Source organism: Strigops habroptila, chromosome 11 (assembly GCF_004027225.2).
Source record: "Strigops habroptila isolate Jane chromosome 11, bStrHab1.2.pri, whole genome shotgun sequence".
NCBI classification, from domain to species: domain Eukaryota; kingdom Metazoa; phylum Chordata; class Aves; order Psittaciformes; family Psittacidae; genus Strigops; species Strigops habroptila.
The window spans coordinates 34,075,282-34,094,770 of NC_046360.1; the positions used below are offsets into that span (position 1 = coordinate 34,075,282).

General features: G+C 42.0%; 1 protein-coding gene across 1 annotated transcript in view; it reads left to right on the plus strand.

Moving 5' to 3' along the window:
* CADPS (calcium dependent secretion activator) overlaps nucleotides 1–19,489 on the plus strand; it is a 212,168-nt gene that overhangs the window by 150,145 nt on the left and 42,534 nt on the right. Inside the window, 4 exon segments of the mRNA XM_030502201.1 lie at nucleotides 5,252–5,358; nucleotides 10,976–11,132; nucleotides 12,151–12,292; nucleotides 18,907–19,053. Coding sequence (XP_030358061.1) covers nucleotides 5,252–5,358; nucleotides 10,976–11,132; nucleotides 12,151–12,292; nucleotides 18,907–19,053 — 553 coding nt within the window.

Sequence of the window (19,489 nt, forward strand, 5' to 3'; positions counted from 1 at the left end):
ATGAAACCCACCCAGCCTTATACATCTCCTTTGAGCATCAGCCCAGACACCCCGTGAGAGGGACCTCGCATATCATCCCCGAGACCTGGACCCAGAGACACACATCAACTCCAGTGTCTATGGGTTGTTGCAGTCACAGCCCCATTTCTATTGGAATTTACAGAGGAAATTAATCACTTTCCTTAGACCTTATTTCTTGCAATAAAGAGGCAACAAAGAAAATGTGGGTTGGGGCTCACAAGGCCTTCAGTGTCCCCAGGAAGGGAGAGACCTTTTCTTCCCCTCTCCTTCAGCTCCAGGTGGTTTTGCAGCCATCGTGCAAGAACCCTGGATTTGGGTCTGAAACATATAAATGAACAAAAGAGCTGAATGTTTGTGCAGATTGGGCCAGATCAGATTTACATCAAGAGTTTGTTGCTTAACCTGCTGCAGTCCCTTGTGGAAGCTTGTTTTCAAGCGCCGGTGGCAGTGGGGAGATGCCAGGAGCAGGGATAAGGCGCTGGGGGGATCTCTCACAGGCCTTCCAGAGAAGTGAAAAGCCACCCTGGGGCACTGCGCTGACAACTGCACAGCGGGAGCCTCCTCCAAGCTGTTCTGTACATGCTGCACTAGCGATTCGTGAAGTCCCGGTGCTGCTGCATCTCTTCCATTTTCCTCCTCTTCCTTCTCTGTTAATGGCTTTTCCCTAGGACAAAAAACACTTGCACAAGTCCAGCCCATTCTACACTATGGGGTCTGGATGTCTCAGATCTGTTTTTTGATGGGTTGGGGATGCGGAAGCTGGACTTCACATTTAAGGGTCACAGCACTGGGAGGTGCAGTGGGATGTAGTTCTGGGGTGTGATTTTACCCTGGCTCTGATGCTCTCTTTGACACTTCCAACTTTGGAGCCGAGTGGACTCCCCTGGATGGCCAGGCGTTCCCACCATGCAGTCAGATGTGGGTGGGAGGAGATGTGTGATCCCTTTTCCCCACGGTCCCTTCCCATCCAGGGACCTTGGCACAAACTGCTCTCCATAGTGATGGGCAGGAAAATATTCTCCCTTCATTCACATGTTGAGCTCCGGAGCCATAAGTGAGTAGTCAAATTAAACTCTTGCTTATGTTTTAAATTAGAGTGAAAGTCATTAGGCCAATGCCCAAAAAGCAATTATTTTTGTCACTTGAGGCTGAGAGGTTTGTTTCTGGGGACAAAGCCACCCTTGGTAAACACTGAACAAGAATCAGGATGACTCCAGGGATGAACAAATAGATTTGCTTTTCCTCTTACCAGAAATCAGCAACAACAACAAAAAAAGCCAGAAACCAGTAGCTTGAATCTAGAGTCTGAATTAAATCATTACACAGCTTAAAAGACAAAAAAGAAGTGTGTGTGTGTGCGTGCACGTGTGCGTTGTATGTCTGTTTATGTATGTGTGTATATCTATCTCTGTGTATGGAGAGAGGAATCAACCTAACTCATACTCTTTAACGGTTTACTCGAATATTCTTTATTATACTTTGATAAGTGTTATAATTCTGTGAGAATTAAAAGCAATCAGAAATCTACTTTGCAGAAGCCAACCGATTTCTTTTTTACCCACTGGAAAATGCAAGCAAAATGGCAAGGACTTTTGGCAATAGAATGTCCAGATAAATATGCCAGATTCCTTGCAAATGGCATGATTAAAAATAGTCACAATGCTGCTAAAAACTGTTATTAAATGGAATAGAAACTATTGTGTTAATATATTCACAGCCTATAATTTATTCTCTGAGTGTATGTAAAAGGAAAGGCTATTTTCTTTGAATTTTTCCTATGCTGATATTGTAAACTATATGACAGATGGGTCAAGTCCTGATTGCAGTATTCTAACATTTGGAATAGCAAGTAACATATTTGATAGAGCTGGCAAGTTTTTATATATGATTCAACCAGAATATAAAAGCCACTAGAATTCCAAGTTGAAAATAATTAAATGAGCTGGAAACGATCAGGAACCCACATTTTAAGTGACAGATTTTTTTACATGTTTAAATTGCACAAGAATATTTTATAGCTGCCTTTAACCAACAGTGACGTTTAATTCTAAAATGTGTAATTGATATTTGCAAAGCAATTAATTCCTGTGGCTCATTATTCTATTGCTAAATGTACCTAAGCATTGGGCGCTGACTTCAAGTCATCTTTTTTAGTACCCTTCTCTGGATTTCAGAGTTTTTAAGGGGATAACCTATTTCAGTTTCCTTCTGTGGCTGCGTGAAGTGCAGTTTCATACTTGCATTGAATTTTTAGCTTTCTGATTGCACAGTATTGTAGGATGTTCGAATCTGCTGACTTCTAGAATATGTGTTGTCAAATGGTGTCATTACCGTGTAATATTTCAAGTACCGATAAGCAAAAACCCAGCAGCTTATGCACTTGTACTTGATCATTTCTGCTTATGTTCCTTTCGAAGTTTCCATCTTTTTGTCACTGTTTATGAAGTCATTTGTCTCTTTACTTTCGGCGTCTCTCTCCGTATGCCAAGCAGCCCGTCCGTCCAAGCCTAAGCCACCGGCTGGGCCACCATCATCTCCTCAACGCAGACTAACATGATAAATCATATGCTCAAGGCATGGCCAAACAGCCGCCAAGTACTGTAATAGTCTTCCTTCCTTTTATTCAGTGGTTTCCTAGTCAGCATCGCTTGTGTAGCAGTAGAAAGCTAGTTTCTCATGTGCAGCTTTATACCAAATACCTAGCGCGATGTGGTAGGTTTCAGAGATTTATAGAGGTAGCATTTATTTCAAAATGTCCACATTTTTTTGTCTAGCAATGTCTGACATATGCAACATTTTCAAATATCAACGTCAGCACAAAATAACATTGTTGTTGCATAACATTTTGCATGAAAACTATAAATATGTATGAGCTTTACATGATGTTGGATGAAATGTTTGATAAGTATATCGTATACGTTTCATGTAACTGTCAGTGCTCCAGCTATCTTAGCAGAATATTCTGATGTATAGTAACTTAACCAGGGAAATATTTAAAATAAGAAGAAAAAAAATTAAGATTGACATCTGCTGGCTGCCAAAGTTGTATAAGCATCAATATTTTCTTTAAAGACAGCATCTCTGAGCAGTTGTTCTTATTAACACTTTTGTCTTTTAGTTGTATTTGAGAGCAGATCAGTGTTGCAAATGAGAATGGGCCTGATGCTGCTCTGATCAATGGAAAAGCTTCCCCTTGGCTTCAGAGGTGCAGAAACAACTAGAGCTTACTAAGGAACGTGTCTTTGGACTCCTGCAAAAGGAAGAGGTTTCTGCTTCTTGTGGCCAGTGAGATGCTGGATTGGGTAGGAGAAAGAAGGAGGAGTTAACCAGCAGTTCTCCAATTTCAATATTTGCCCAACAAATTATGTTAAGGGGAACCTGGATTTTTTTTGTTTCCAGTGATACAAGAAACAAAAGGAAAAATGGAGAAGAAACCCTCAAGGCCCATGTCTATGGCATAAATCAGCAAAAACATAAGAGTTCATTTGCATGGTGCTTTACCGTGCCACACCTCACAGCCAAGCTGAGCACCTGCAATGGCAGAGCTGACCAGGTTGCTGAGCTCCTTGGAAAACCAGCCCATGTACCCCTTTCCCAACCACCCAAATGTGACCATCCTGAAAAATACGGCTTTCATTTTCATGGGAAATCTGTTACCTGGACAGGTAGTCAGGGAAAACTAACAGCAGGCAAGATTTTGAGGGGAAGAATGAAGTCCTCAAAGCTCACCGAGCCTTCAGCAAGGCAGGGATTTTTCCCTAGGGGACCCAGCAGAGCAGAGCGGTGCCACCCATGTGCAACCACAAGTTTCTGTCCCATCAGCAAGGAAGAACTAAACACTAGCAAAACACTAGTGTGTGCAGAAGGCTGGAGTTGAGATGCCCAGCCAGCACCCTGTGTGTCAGCACGACCCACGCTGCCAGCTTAGCTGGGCTCCTTTGGAAATCCCAGGGTGATTGCTAGTAACAGCGCTTCAGTGCGTGCACTGCTAGCATTTTGCTGTGTTGTAGACATGCGGTCTGTCAATTTCAGATTGTTTTGTGCTCTTTGGTTTTTGGTACTTCAACCATTTATGAATTTTCCTTCAATGCTGTGGAGATGCCAAAATATACACAGGTGCAGAGGTATGAATTGGCTGGTGTAGCTACCAAAGTGCAACACTGTTCTTTGCCCTAGGTGCACTAGAGATGGATTGGCACCCGGTTATTAATCAGAGGGACAGATCTGTAGTTAACTTTGTGACATGTTACAGTGTAGGTGCATCCCAGGGAGCAGGTCCTCTGCTCCGCTTCTCAGAGTGATCATCACAGGGAGATTTTGGACACTTCAGGGAAGTGAGCCATCGTGAGCTCACAGAAACCGCCTCGCTTGCACTCTGCCAGCTCTGCAGAAGCTGTCGTTCATTGAAAATGTGATCATTTTCTTTTTCTCTATATTATTTCAAGTCAGATTTTTAGCACCTCGAATGTTTAATGTGCTGTTAATAACACAAATTACCTGGAAGATAGTAATTATTTTTTAAAGTCTGCAGAAAACGCTGCAAAATAGTTCAACGTAACTCAAGACCAAGCTCCAGGATTTAAACTCTTTGGTTTGTTTGCGGCGTTTTTGCTGTAAAGTTGCATCTCTTTTCCCGTATAAATCTTACCTATGAACTCCTAATGGGATTTAGCCCTTTCCACTCCCTCCAGCATGCGTAACTCCTTGACCCTTGTGGAGTTAAATCCTGGAGCAAGGCAGACCTGCAATCTTTGCTTTCAGTAGCAGGTGACATTTAAATTTCTTGAGTCTGGCAATTTATTAAAAGTACGGATTTGTTTGAATTGATCTTCTGAAAAGAATTTTAAAATCATATAGACGTTATTTCTGTAATATCATCATCTGCATTGAAGGATACATATTGTTCATGTATTAGTGGCCAGATGCTGTCTTTAGGGAATGCGATGTTCTTATTTGAGCTAATAAAGTGCCACCATCTCACCATAAAGCAAACTCTGACAGTATTGTGATATTTGGAGCTGGAGCACTGCATTTTCATAGTATAATAAAGAACGTGGCTTTCTGGTTTGCTCAGTACTAATTATATAAGTATTTAACATATGCATGAAAAGATCTTTAAAGCTGTAGAATATTATGGGATTATATTTATTCTTTTTTTTAAACCTCTAAAATAACTTTACGTCTAGCTTTTCATTCTACCTCCCTTTTAACTTGAGTTCTTGTACTACAGAGAATGTAGGCCGGTTAGTCACACCAGCTAAAAAGTTAGAAGATACAATACGTCTGGCAGAGTTGGTAATTGAAGTCCTACAGCAAAACGAAGAACACCATGCAGAGGTGAGCAGCGGTGCCCTGCGAGGTCGTGTCCCCCTCAGGTCTGCAGCGGGTTCCGGTGGCTCACAGGGAGCTTTGCATATCTGTGTGGTGTCTTCCCAACTGGTGCTGGGTTATCCTCTTGAAAAGCCAAAAGAGTTCTTAAGTAATGGTGCTCGAGTGCGATGAAGGCAAAGTGACAGTTCAGGAAGATGGTTTTTGCAGAGGGGAGGGAGGGCTGAAGGAGGAACTAATTCAGTTCTGCTCTCCTCTGCGTCAGTCTGCAGCCTTTCATACAGCGCCAGCAGAAGACAAATCTGGCCAAATACACTCACCACCAACTACGTACAAGAAGCAAGCCTGTCAACTTTTCAAAAAGGTCATATTTCCAAGTAATGCCCTGTGTTTGTGCTTCCAGACAGCATTAGTGGGGTCCCTGCAGCAGCTTATGGCTCCTGCTGTCCAGAGCTGGAGCAAGGAAAACCACCACAAACCAAAACAGTTGTTTTTTTTGACCCTTTCTGAGCATTCAGGTTGTTTCCAGGAGTTCCCCTGGGCTCCTGCGGTAAGTGATTAACTCACCTGGTTTCCTGTTGGCCTCTTCTGCCTTGGCTTATTGGGAATACCTCAGTTACTAGTCATGGAGGTTAGGATGAATTATTCTGTTACTCATTATTTGGGTTATCTAAGGCCTTATGCAACTACTCTTTACTCTTCAAAGCACTTTAACAGAAAGATTCGTGTTTTAAAACCACTGAAACCATGTCATAGTCAAATATAGACCAGAAAATCGTGAGGCTTGATCCTGGAAACACTTGACCCCACAGGCAGCTGACATTGCTGGCTGTAGTCCCACTCTCATCACATCGGGATATTTCTGCCCGAACAAGTGACGTTGTGTACCCATGTAAGTATTTGCAGGATTGAGCCCTGAGTTCTCTGTAAATCTGGTGCTCTTGGATGCATATTGTAAAGTTGATAGTTTTAACATTCAGAGTGAACAGTTATTGTTTATGACTGTAGGTAATGTAACACTCATTCACTATTTTCTCTTTTCCTTCCCATTGAGATATATATATATACTCACTATATTTTGCATTAAGAGCATTTGATAAATAATTTCACAATCACCTAAAAATCATTCCAGTGTATATTAAATTTGCAGTATAATTTAACTTATTGATAATACACAACAATCCACAACACCCAACTAATGCCTGATTGCATATTTAAATTTCCTCCCTGTTTTTCTACTGTTCATTCAATCTTGGATGATCCTGGCAGGGGAAAGAGGTATGTGACTAAACCGAATGAAACGAGTCACTCCTGTCATATTTCGTGCATGCCCTCTCAGTGCCATGTTTTCCTACTGGGATTTTACCCGGGTTGCCCTCGCTTCCGTAACTTTGACCGAGGAATGTAACAGCAACTTCGAGTCGGCTGCTTGCAGAGCTGGTAGCCTGACACAGGAGGGTAAATGTGGCATAGCAGTCCATGCATGTAGCAATGGGTATATTTTACAAGCGCTGCAGTTACATCCCACACAACCCTACCTGCCTGGACTCTCTCCTCAGCCTATTGTTACCTCTGTTGTTCTGCATTCACCTGACCTCTAGTACACTGTGGTGGAGGTGGACTAAGTACTACACGAGTGCCTAGAATGGTAGTGGTCTTCCTCTGGTTTTGTCTGTATGTGCCTTGTACTGGATATACAGTATTTATATGTAGAGAGAGAATATACGAGGTGAAGAGTGAAATAAAGCGAGGGGATGCTCAAAAGCACTGAGCTTGCACCCGAAATATGACAAACTATCCAAGGATAACAAGTGATTTATTCCACTCCTCACCAGCACAGGCTGGATGTACAACCAGCCGGGAAGGAGCTGCTTTTAACTCACAGGTTATTTTGGAAATAGCAGACTTGTGAAGGAAGCGGGTACAGGGCCGGTCGCGTTCAGCCGGCCACGTCACCGAGATCCTCACCAGGAGGAAGGCTCAAAACTGTTCTCCAGCATCTTTTGTGTCACACGGTTTTGATTAGAGACAGAAGGTTAATGCCAACACGAATAGGAGGCATCCCGCTCCCTTGTTCTGAGTGGTGACCTGGAAGGGCGAAATTCATCTCTCTCCAGAAGCCCGGCACGCTGTCGGTACATTGTTGAATCCCTGTCCTGAGGGTGGCTGTGGCATTTCAGCAGGGTATAGGCAATTGGCCAGCTCTCTACACTTTGAATTGCTCCCAAAGGAAGAGAGAGAAGAGGCTGGGTGGTTTATCACTCATTTTTATTATGCATTGTAGCCACAACGTACTCTCACTGTGCAATGAGAACTGCTGAGGTATCGCACTCTTGGGTTTTCCCCAAATTATTCCAGGTGATTTTTTTTTTTTGACATGTTGTCCATTCACCTGGAGAAGGTTCAACCTGCAAGATGCAACTCTATGGTCTACTCTGGGTGGTCAGCAGAAAATTAAATTGCACTGCTTACTGAAGAAATGCCTTAATTTACTGAAATCCAATGGTTTTTGTAGTTAAAACGTGCCTTTTTTTTACCCACATGGACATCCAGGCAGACTTACGAATGAGAACCCAGAAATAATACTCAGAGCATAGAAAACACTCAAAAACCATTACAAAGTGCCATGTCTAGTCAGTTAAGTTTGTCTTATCCATTAGAAGGAAACAAACTAGTGCAGGCAGAAATGCAGCAGAAACCGTGTGCCTATGTCTGTAATCTGTGAGAGCGGGAGGTCTCTGTCATTGTGTCATCTCTCCCATCAGATGTCTCCTAACTCCCTTTCTCTTCCTCTGGATGACTGATGACAAATGCCAGAGACAATGCCATTCACCTATTTTTAAACTTGTGTTTTCTCTCTCTATGTATACGTATGTGTATATGTATATATGTATTTTAACTCCTTGAGCTCATACATATATACATGTGTATCCATGTGTAAAATATACAATAGGTGTGCTTGGCTAGAAAGCACACTTTTACCCCCCTTTACACTGTGTTTTTAAGCAAAGCAGGTAAGTAGATGGTAAATAAATGAAATGTTACCATCTTGAAGGAGGTTTTTCAAGTATGGTGTTACCTGAGCAGGAAGGTTCTGCTCACCGAGAATAGGGAGGAGGAGGCTGAGGATCCTGACATAAGTTAGGGACTTACGGAGCTAAAATTTGACTTTTCCAGCGAAAGGGAAACTGTGACTGGTTTGGGCATATTTTTTTCTCAGTAAATGATCACATGTTTTTCTTCACAATTTCTTTTAAAAATAGCTTTCTTTTTCCTTTTTCATGGAAGCAGGTTTTTATTGCAGGACTCTGAAGTTTTGTGTTGAGATTTGTTGCAGAAGATGTTCTTTTCCCTCCTCAAAAGATGTTGATGGCCATTGGTCCTTCATAGAGACCACTCTTTGCCCATAGACCTGTGGGCAGTCTCTGGTGGGGTGGCAGCGTGGTGGGCTCTTGGCAGGCAGAGGCACAGCCAGAGAAACCACCTCAGAGCAAGGACAGCCCCAGCACCCTCCTTGAAAACCACAGATGAGTGCTGCGGATTTAAGAGGACCCTCCACAGCCCCATTGCTCTGCATCCACTCATTTCCCACCTGCACTTTGGGGAGAAGGCTTGAGCAGGCATCAGGAGTAGACCTATGTCTTAATGTTTTGGTTCCTGAATGGTTTCTCAGCATTTAACACCTCCTGATGCCGCAGTCTCAGGCATCCATCCGTGCATCTGGTTGGATACCAGCACCAAACGTGTGAGGAAGAGCTGAAGAGCATCACCACAAGTGCTCAGCCCTCCAGGCTCCCTGGCTCTACAAACACCCAGGGCCACCATCACCTCTGAGCTTTGCAAGCACCCCAGGGCAGGAGTTGCTGCAGCAGTACCAGGCTTCCTCAGAATCAGCTTCCTCTGTGTGCGTGGGGCTGGAGACAGTTTGCAGATGAAGGAGCCCAGTGTAGCCACCTTGTCCCCATGCCATGACCACAGGGACATCGTAACCTGCTGGTGTTGCCGCTCTGGGCATGGCATTTGCCCAGCCTGCCCTAGGGCATGATGAAACTGTGCCTTCATGGCACAGCCCACCTCATCCGCATTTTCACCTCCATGGAAGGGCAAGCCCAATACTTACATTAATTTGGGGGTTAATCGGTTATTTTCGTTATTTTACATCTTGGATGCACTCTGGGCACATAATGCCCAGTGCCAGATCCAGCCTATCCATGTCTTCTTACCAGTTTTATATCAGCTCATGGAATAATAGCAGGGAAATGTCATCTGCTTTATATTTTGGAGGAATGAAGGAGTGGAAATAGACCCAAAGACCTCCTGCCAATATCACTGGCAGCTGAAAAGTCAGGCCAAAATAGGAAGAATTAAAGGGTTCCATGGCAGTAACCTGGTTTTGGCGCACTGTTCCCACTCCATAGCACCTGGAGTTATGCTCTGCACATCAGTGCAGTTCATCAGTGAATCAAAGCTGAGCCCTGAGAAAGTGGAAGTCCATTCTGCTTATTCCTGTCTGCTAAAATCTGCAAAAAATACCCCTCCCTGACTGGCAATTCCTCTTCAACCTGATTCATCTATTCCCAGTCTTTTCCATTTTATCTCCAGTCTTGTGCCTATGCTAGAGGTCTCTTTTTCTTGCAAAGTGCTGGAAAGCTGGTTCTTAGATCCTTTAAGTCACTGAGTAATTTCCTATCGCTCCAAAATGACAGCACATGGTCCTACCGACAGCACTTCTCATATTGCATGTTCCCAGCCAGAAGTGATTACTAAACACGCATGCATGCATTCGCAACATTCACATCTGAGCCATGTATGATGTGAATGTCACGTCAGAGAGCCCGTACAGTGAATTTGAAGGACCCATGTGCATGAGAATGAGTTACTTCACTGATATTTTTTGGTTTTCAAGTTTAGATCTATTTTTTTCCTGCCTCTCTGAAATTATAGGCTTGCCGTAGATATTTTTTGTTTTATCTTGGCATGTTGATAATAGAGCTTTGTAATTGGTTTCCTAATCAGTAGCATTATGAAGGTGGCATTATGTTTCTATGGGTGCGTAGAGCTAACCATGTAAAATGAACAGTGCTGCAATAACTTCTACTGGTGATGTTCGAAGTATCTCTAAAGAAGAGTGTGAGAGATTTAGGGCAGATTTTAATGTCTTAGGTTTCTGGTTCTCCAAGACAAATAGATGTAGTGAATCCAAATAACATTCGAAAAACACAGCAGAAAACCCACAAGCACAGTGAAGAAACTCCCAAATTTTTATACTTTCCAATAAGAATGACTTGATTTTTTCCTGATAATTAACATAAAGATGAACAAAAGTCATTTATTGTAAATTGAACAGACAAAACCTCCTCTGCCACATTACAGCGGCATGCCTTTACGGTGGAGCTCTGAATAGATCCTCTGCAAGAAATCTTTGTATTAAAATAGAACTGCCTAATTGCTGTGATTAGCACTGTCTGTGCAGGCTAGCACTTTAAAGCACTGTTCTCTTTACAATAAAGGTAGTTTCCATGGGATGCACTATATTTTTTTTATGGGATATGTGGCCTAACATCTTTCCCTGTGCTTTATTAAAACTAATATTCTTCTTTATTATCTTTTTCTACCAATTCTGAAGGCCTTTGCTTGGTGGTCAGACCTAATGGTTGAGCACGCGGAGACCTTCCTGTCACTGTTTGCAGTGGATATGGATGCTGCGTTAGAGGTGCAACCCCCAGACACCTGGGACAGCTTTCCGCTCTTTCAGCTCCTAAACGATTCCCTCCGTAGTGACTGTATGTATTGTATTGTATTTTGGTCATTTCTCTTTCAGTGGGCAGCTCAGGTTACTGATAATACTTTCAGCCTCTCCATACTGCACAGAGAACTGAGATGGGTAGAGGTTTACTGTACATACTCTTTTAGCACCAGCTTGATTTTGTTCCATTCCCACTAGAAAAAAGCACACAGACACCCCTTAAAAGCCTCAGTCAAAGGTGAGAAGTTGAACTTTTATTTTGCTTCATCTTCTCAAGTCTCTTGGTAATGGCTTCCTGATAAGCAGAGAATTAGGTACTCTATCTCACTGTCATTAAATGTATGTATCGTTTTATATGTGTGTACTGCATTTATTTAATACAGAGTAAAACAGTCCCTGCTTTAAAAGATTTTATTGAAGGGAGGGAAGTATTCTGCTAAATGGAAGCAGGAGTAGTTCAGGAGAATAGTGCTTTGTGAAATAAGGCTCTTCTCCAAAGAAGAAGAGGCTCTTCTCCAAAGCACATGTGCCCATGCCTTTAAAACCTGTGAGGATTTGGCGCTCTCCAGCTGGTCCAACCGTTCCCCAGGGAGCTGGTGGCAGAACTGGCATTGCCATCAGATAGGTCCCAGACCAGTGCCCCAGTCAGCTTTCTAAGACCACATGAAAAAGCCAGGGACTCATCCTCAGAGAGCAATTTCCAGCATCATGGTAGTGAGTAACCAAAGAAGAATGGTTCTTCTACCTGCTAAAGCCAGAATGTTTGCCATGCCATATTTCTTACATCCATTTTATTCACAGGAAGTAATAATGTATTTGTAAGTTTGACATTAATGGAAAAGAAGGTTTGTTGTCTGTTCATTTGTTTGGAGTAAGAAGCCATTCCTGCTGTCTTTGTCATGACCACTGGTGCCTGATGCCAGCTCCTGTTACGTTCTTCAAGTTTCTTCCTGTTTACTGACAAATTCATTGTGTAATGAAGTGCCACACTGTGGTTTGTTACAGAGGTTTTAGTAACAGTAGTGTCTTACTATACTTTTATTTATCTATTCTAGATAATTTGTGCAATGGAAAATTCCACAAACACCTCCAAGACCTGTTTGCTCCACTTGTTGTTAGATATGTCGATCTGATGGAGTCCTCAATTGCACAGTCAATTCACAGGGGCTTTGAGCGGGAGTCATGGGAGCCAGTAAAGTAAGGAAACCTCCTTTGATACAATCGGAATTTGGGTGCAAATGAATGGAGATTCATACAGAGATGAATTAGCAAACATTAAACTGGACATGCAGACAGTGCTGTAGATTTTTCTAGTTTAATGCTAAAAATAGAAGGTCTGATCTCTTCAGGGTTTTCAAGTTAATGAGGGAAATGGTATTGGCTTTTTGAAATGCATTGCTCAGTTTGAACCGTGTGCCTTTGGACAGGGAAGCATGAAAATGTAAAAACCTTCCTAGCTGGCTTGGCTTTTTGGATCCCGTTCCAAAGGGCCTTTTCCAATGCTGCTTTTGAATTCAAATAGCTCCTTTTCAGAACAAAACCTCCTTGCTTCACTGTGTTCAGTCCAGCCCTATAACCTGTGTGAGTCATTGCTGTACTTACTCTTCCCAACACTCATTTTTTCCACCCACCCCGTGGAGGGTAGTACAGTGTTGTGCTTCTCACGTCAGCCCCATGGCTGATGGCTGCACATATCCCGTATCCCAGGGCAGCTCTGCCAGGTCCCAGCTCCCTTGCCTGTGGATTAGGCATGCAGAAACCATAGTGTAACATGGGCGAGATGATCCAAGCAGAATCAGTCATTAAATCTAGAGAACTAGGAATTTACCAGCAAGAAACTAGCAGCCTGCGAGAAACCCAAATTGAACTCAAGAGCTGGTGAATAAGAAGAATGTGGCGTGTGCTTTGGATTACTGTTGTTATTTCACAGGTTTTGAAGCATTGCTGAACCCTGTCATGCTTGCTCTTAAAAGCCAAGTCAAATCCCATGAAGGAAAAGGACTGACTTTTCCTTCTAATGAAGGTATTAAAAGAGAAAGATCGACCTTTTGCAAACAGCACGAGTCTGGTGGTGCCTCAGACAAGGGATTGGGACCAGGCGACCTCTGGAGAGACTGTTTTCCTTGCTTTTTTTGGGATTCTCTAGGCAAAGTTAAGTGGCACTGTACTCTCAGAGGTTGCTGTAAAAGAACGTGTGGTCTTTTAGGGCTTTTCACACCAAATATGTTCCGTTTACAAGGAAAAGAGATTTTGTTCGGCAGCCAGCCTCCCATATGCAACCTGGAGTCTGAGTACCCAGGTTTTTTCTTTTCTTTCTTGTGCATCCTCAGCATCCGTAAGGATTCTGCCTGCCAAATCTCAGGCTTTTTCTTGACACCTGATCATCCCCTCTGTTTTGAGTGGGGTTAAGTGGCTGGCATTCAGGAGCCTCTCTCACTTTCCATTTGCTGTCTTTGGCCTGCAGGCTAACAGGATTAAAAATCCTAAAAAATCTTGTTTCAAATAAGCAGATGTGACCCAGAAAACATACAAGAAATAGATCTTTCGAGTAGGAGAATGCCATTTTTACAGCCACTCCTTCAAGCTGAATTGCACTTCGAAGTTAGCATTAACTTTAGTTTCAGAGCTCTGCTTCAGTAATGAATATGTTTGTATTAACTTGTCTCTTATGAAACAGAGGCAGTTAACTCGGGGTGCGTGTCCACCTCAGTCAAGCAGTCAATAAGCAATTCCTTCTGCTTTTTTCTTTTGTCAGAAGCTGACATCATTTTGGCTTTTAATGACTTCAGTGGCTTAACTGTAGACGTCTATAGGCTCTTGGCTGTGGTACTTGCCTGTCAAAATGCTTTATCCCTGGGCAAGCCATAATGGCATTTAATTTTCAAGTTATCTTTGATAGTTAACAAAGATCTTTTCTTTTGTAATTGTTATTCCCTTCTGGAGTTCCAGTCACAAAGTGCTTTGAGCATCGCATTTTCAAGCAAAGCCCTGAATGGACTATCTGTCTTACAGACTTGGGTTTTTAAAAGATTTCTTCCAGCAGGAAAGTGGGTGCTTTTCACACGAAGCTTGTGTTCCTCTGGTGAAAAGATGCACTCAGGGTTTTTTTTTTCCACTACCTGGTACTTTGTTCTTGTGTCTCGCACACACAAGTGTGAGCTGCAAATGCTGTCTTAAGGCAATGTGAGCCAGTGAAGGAAGGCACCAGTGAATGCGCAGAGGGTGGCACATACAGGAGTGTGAGGGCGAAGAGGGGTGTCGTTCCTAGGATCTTGTGACACTTTTGATGGGCTGTTCAGAACTAAATGTTAAGGCATCTTCATCTTTTGCCTCCTGGGCAGACCACCTGCTCCTCTTTGTCTGATCGACAGTGAACTTGCAGAAGAACTCAGATCAGAGACTAACTTTGTTTGATGTACTTTTGCATCTACTGCCTGCACCCCCAACATATCGATACTGCCACACAGTTGAATTTCTGACCATTGATTCTCAAATGGTTTTGACCAGCCAATTCCCATCCAAGTCATGGCCTTCCATTGCCACGTCTCCAGCAGAGCTTTTTGGGAATTGGAAAACACTGCAGCATGTTTTCCCATGGCTTTCCTCTGCTTGGAAGAAAGACCTTCATGTTGCCTAGAAAAGGTAGATCATTGTGGCTATTCATTCCTCTGAGCTTACCATTGTCCTGCTTTGCATCTTTACAGTGGATTATGAGAAGGAAATCTCATTATCTCCTGTTAACCAAGAAATTACTCCACAACATAGAGTCTTTTGAAAGGGTTTCTCTGTGCTCATGCTTGCAATCAAGGCTGAAATATGTAGCCCTTCATAACCTGACCAGATGGCAGTTTGCGAGCATGTATTTCTTCTATTTTCATTGCTGAATACTCTGCACCTTATGCTACGAGGAGTTAGGTATAGAAAACACGAACAGAGAGAGAGATACTGTTAAGTATTGAAAACATGGGGGGAAGAATCATCGATGTAATGTGCTCATGAGGGCTATGTAATCTGCCTCTGCAGAGCTGCTGAATTTGCAGGGGGTCCGTGCCCTATAGCTAGAGCAGCTGGTGTGCTTGTATGAATCCACGCAGAGAAATGTGGCACACTTGTCCTTCGCACAGTCATCCAAATACGGAGGATACAGAATAGGTCTGTTCTCTGGTGAGTTGAGAGGTCTTGGAAAAGTAGGGTTTGCAATGGGGTTTTTTTCATGCTAGCTTCTCGGAGAACGCTGATTTATCTTGCAGCCAGCAGACACGTACGTGTGTGTGTGTGTCTCTGTGTGTGTGTCTGTGTTGAAAGATCTTTCTGAGCAAATGCTAAAGCCGGTGCAATGGCAACCAGTTTCACTCGCTTGACTAGGACGTTACTCACTGACCTATGGCTGTCTCTACCGCACTGTAGTCCTGGCTTTAGCATCTATTAATTGCTCACTAACCCTTTGCAAACTATATATAAATGTATCATTAATATAAATGTCAGAACTTGAACAGTATGGTTGTACTAATCACTTTATAAGGTTGTACTACTACAAAATGCTAGTGAAAAATGTTTCCCCTTAACAGAAGCACCGTTGTAGTGAAAATGAGTATTTTTGTTACTATTCTGGGTGTCAGTCACAGGAAGAGCACAGATTTGACTGCCTACTTCACTATCAAGCTCTTTGCTTCACATCAAGGCTTTTGTGAAAAGATTTGCTCTTGAGCATTTGCTCTGCCTAGGCAGCAAGGTTGTAAGTGTTTATAGTGATGGGAGAGACAGGCGCTTGCGTCTCTCATCACTAAATCATTTCAGGCATCCTGTAGGAACTGAGCATTTCAGTATGGACAAGGGTCTCATTTAGCTCTATTCTGAAACCAGGAGACAACTCAGTGAAAATACTATTATTTTTCTGCCTTCCTTTTGGTACTAGGGCAGCTCTACAGGAGCAGCCCCTGTGCAATTGGATCTGTTTTCTATGATCGGTGCTCCAGTACAGTGCGAGCGTTGGGATGTTGTCCAGGGGTATGTTGCCAGTCTGTTCGTGCTGAGAATTTCCCAGCAGACAGTACAGGTGAACACCATTTACACAGCTAACAGACAAAAATGAGGCTGAATCAGAAGAAGCCAAGAAAACAAGCAGTACAGCTCCAGAGTGTGCATCTTGTATCAAACGTATCAGGATCCAGTTCTGAAGCTGAGTCGTCTTAAATCAGACAGCCCTCATCTTGTTGATGCAAATGCCCACATTCCCTGCCTGATGGCTGAGGTTATATTTAGCCATCTATATTAAATAGGCATGGCTGGCTTCTAGAAACAGTTTCTCATCTTGGACCTGTAGTTTTATGGTCTGAGCAACTGTAGGCTGGAACATTTGTTGATAATATTAATCATTTTTTACAGGTCTCACTGCAACTGTTAGTCAGATAATTAGAGCGGTTGAACCTGCAAAACTGTGCATGTCAATTCAGGAGAATATTTTTAAAATTAGTTACTGTATGTTAACATAATATACTCCATTATTTTGCTGTTTTGTTTTGTTTTAAGAGTACTAACTTATTCTTGCAACATATCCTTGCATCAGCAAAATAATGTGTTGTATAAAAGAAATATGTTTCCGTGTGAATATAGTATACTGTTTACTCTAGAAGTCATATTTTATTAATACAGTGTTTTTATTAATATAACACTGTCACTTCTTGAATTTTAATATTAAAACCAAAGGTCCTCTGATTTATGTATTTACCATCTGGCTAAGTTATTTAAGTTGCTTTTCCTTATACATTTATATGTTGTCCACCTCTTGCTATTTCTTTATTTATTCCATATCAGTATCTTAACCACATGCACTGCCATTTCTGAAGATTTAACACTCTCTCAATCACTATGGAGTCCGTGTCTCATTCAATAATCATATCATCTTAATAGCGGATACAGTATGAATGGAAACAATAGACAGCTTTGTTACGTTAGTAAATTCTCACATCTGCTTACTGCCTAACAAAGAGAACAAGCAGATAACATGAAGCCAAATTTATTAAGAGTCATAGAAACAAAAGAAAACAAGAACAGACTTTTTTTTTCCCACTAGAAAAAGACTTTGGATTGTGGATTTCTTCTTCAACAAGGGATTTTATGCACAATGGGAGAATGAGAATAAAGTCTATTCCTTAATACTTGCCACCAATGACAAGCTGAGCCCCTGCAGAGATGTGGTTCAAACCGCCTGTTGCATTAGGAAACATTTATTCAGTATAGCCAGCTCAATTCCATTACTTTGGGGTTTGATACATAGAATTTTCAGTAAGAAATGGAGTTAAAAATGTGACTCAAGAAAGTTGCTAAGATTTTAATATGCCTTAAAAGACGTAGTGTGTAATTTGATAGTTCTTCAAGAGTCCAGATAATGCTGCCTGTACAGTAACTAATGTAATCCAGGGAACTGGGAGAGATCTCCTAAGGAGACACATCCTGGTGTGGTCACTGAGCAGGGAAGTTTGGCCACTGAAGCTGTGCCCATCCACATCAACAGAAAAACTTTAGTAGGTTCAGCAGCGCTGAAGCTGAAATCCTGAAGTCCTGATTCCATTTTCACTGAGCCCAAATAATCAGCCGGTGAAAATGGTGTCAAAGCATCTGGGTTTGTTCCTCAAATGGGACTGTAAAACCATCTATGGATTGGGTACCACTGTGCCATACAGTGTTACCGAATTAGAGCAGGAACAAGTATGCCTCTGAAACTGGCTTCTTTTCTGTGAGCCAGGAAACATGAGAGTTGGGTAGTTGAGTTCCATCTCTTACAGATTCCCAAATCCCATGACATCTTTAGTTTGCCTGTAAAATATAACTGTGACGAGATACTCATTAAAACAGAATTAGACCAATTATAACATCTAGAGACCTAGCACACTAAAATACACCAGAGTGTTTTGCAAACTTTGGGCTTGCGTTGTTGTTACACCGCACATTGTCTCAGGAGAGGATGTTGCATGAAATAAATGCATTTTTAAAAGATTTCTATTTGCATAACAGTCTGAAAAGATTTATTGAAGTCATGATGCCCAAGTGCACATGCTTCATGAATTAACCTTTGAATGTCTTAATCACCCCATGGTGATTCCGGCCAAGAAACATTCACATGACAGTCCTGAATTTCAGTGCACTTCATTCACAGTGCACATACGTAGAGCTGGGCAACCTGCAGGACCCATTTTCTCCCCACCCAGGAATGCAAGGGAGGATCAGGGCATGAGTATCCATTGAAGATTGCTCCAGATGAGTCCATCTTCATTACTTGTACAGCAGAAGATAAACAGGTTTTGGAGTGAAATCCCAACTCCGTTGAATTTGATGGCGAGAAAAACTCTTCTGGACTTCTGCAGGTCTGGAATTTCAAACTATCTAGTTATTATTTTGAATCCAAATTCCCTAGTAGATCTCTTAGTTTAGCTCTTTCATCCAACCTAACTGAGACTCAGTCCCTTATGAGAGAGTTTTTTCCAAGGAAAGGCTGCTCTCTGCACTTTGAAGTGATATCAGGACTTGAAAGTGGAGTTATTTTCTGTGGGTGTTAGAGTACTCTCTTAATTTGCTCCTTTGTGATTCTTCTTCTTTTCATTCTGATTTTTCTTTTTCAGTAACTTTTTATTGCACACCCAGTACACTTGAGCTTCCATACTCATGCTTCTTTCTGAAATGTTTTGCTTTAGTTTTTTAACTGTCGTCATGCTGTGAACTTTGCAGATTTGTTTATGAGTGTCACGTGCTTCTGCTACATCTGCATTGTCACTGTTATGGTATTTTTTTCTTTCTGTCTGTTTCTTCCACAGGAGTTTAACAAGTAATCTGCCCAATGTGAATCTACCAAATGTGAATCTCCCTAAAGTACCAAATCTACCAGTTAACATCCCGCTAGGCATCCCACAAATGCCTAGCTTTTCTGCACCGTCATGGATGGCTGCTATTTATGATTCTGAGTGTGTATTCAGTTCAAATTAGATCTCATTTAAATTTAAAGTAATCTTGGCATGGATATGTATTGTTTGTTTCTGTGCATTACATAAAACTTTAAAGAGTGATACAGTTAATTAGACATTTTCTGAATGAGACACTCGTGAATTTCTGGCATGTGTATTTTGGGGGGGGGGGTTGTATAAAGCTTGAAATTCTGTCTTAGTCCCACCAAGAGTCTGAGCAAGTATCTTGCTTTACAAAAGAGCTGTCAACAATGGGACATGGTCTGAGCAACGTACAAACCACGGAACATACAATGAATGAGCTTACTTACAATTACATTATGTGTCTCAGCAAAGAGTTTCGTCCAAAAGAGAAGATGAACCAATTTCAATGCCAGTAAACCAATTTCTGTGGACCAGATGTAGATCTAAAAGTGAACGTTATTTAATGCAATTT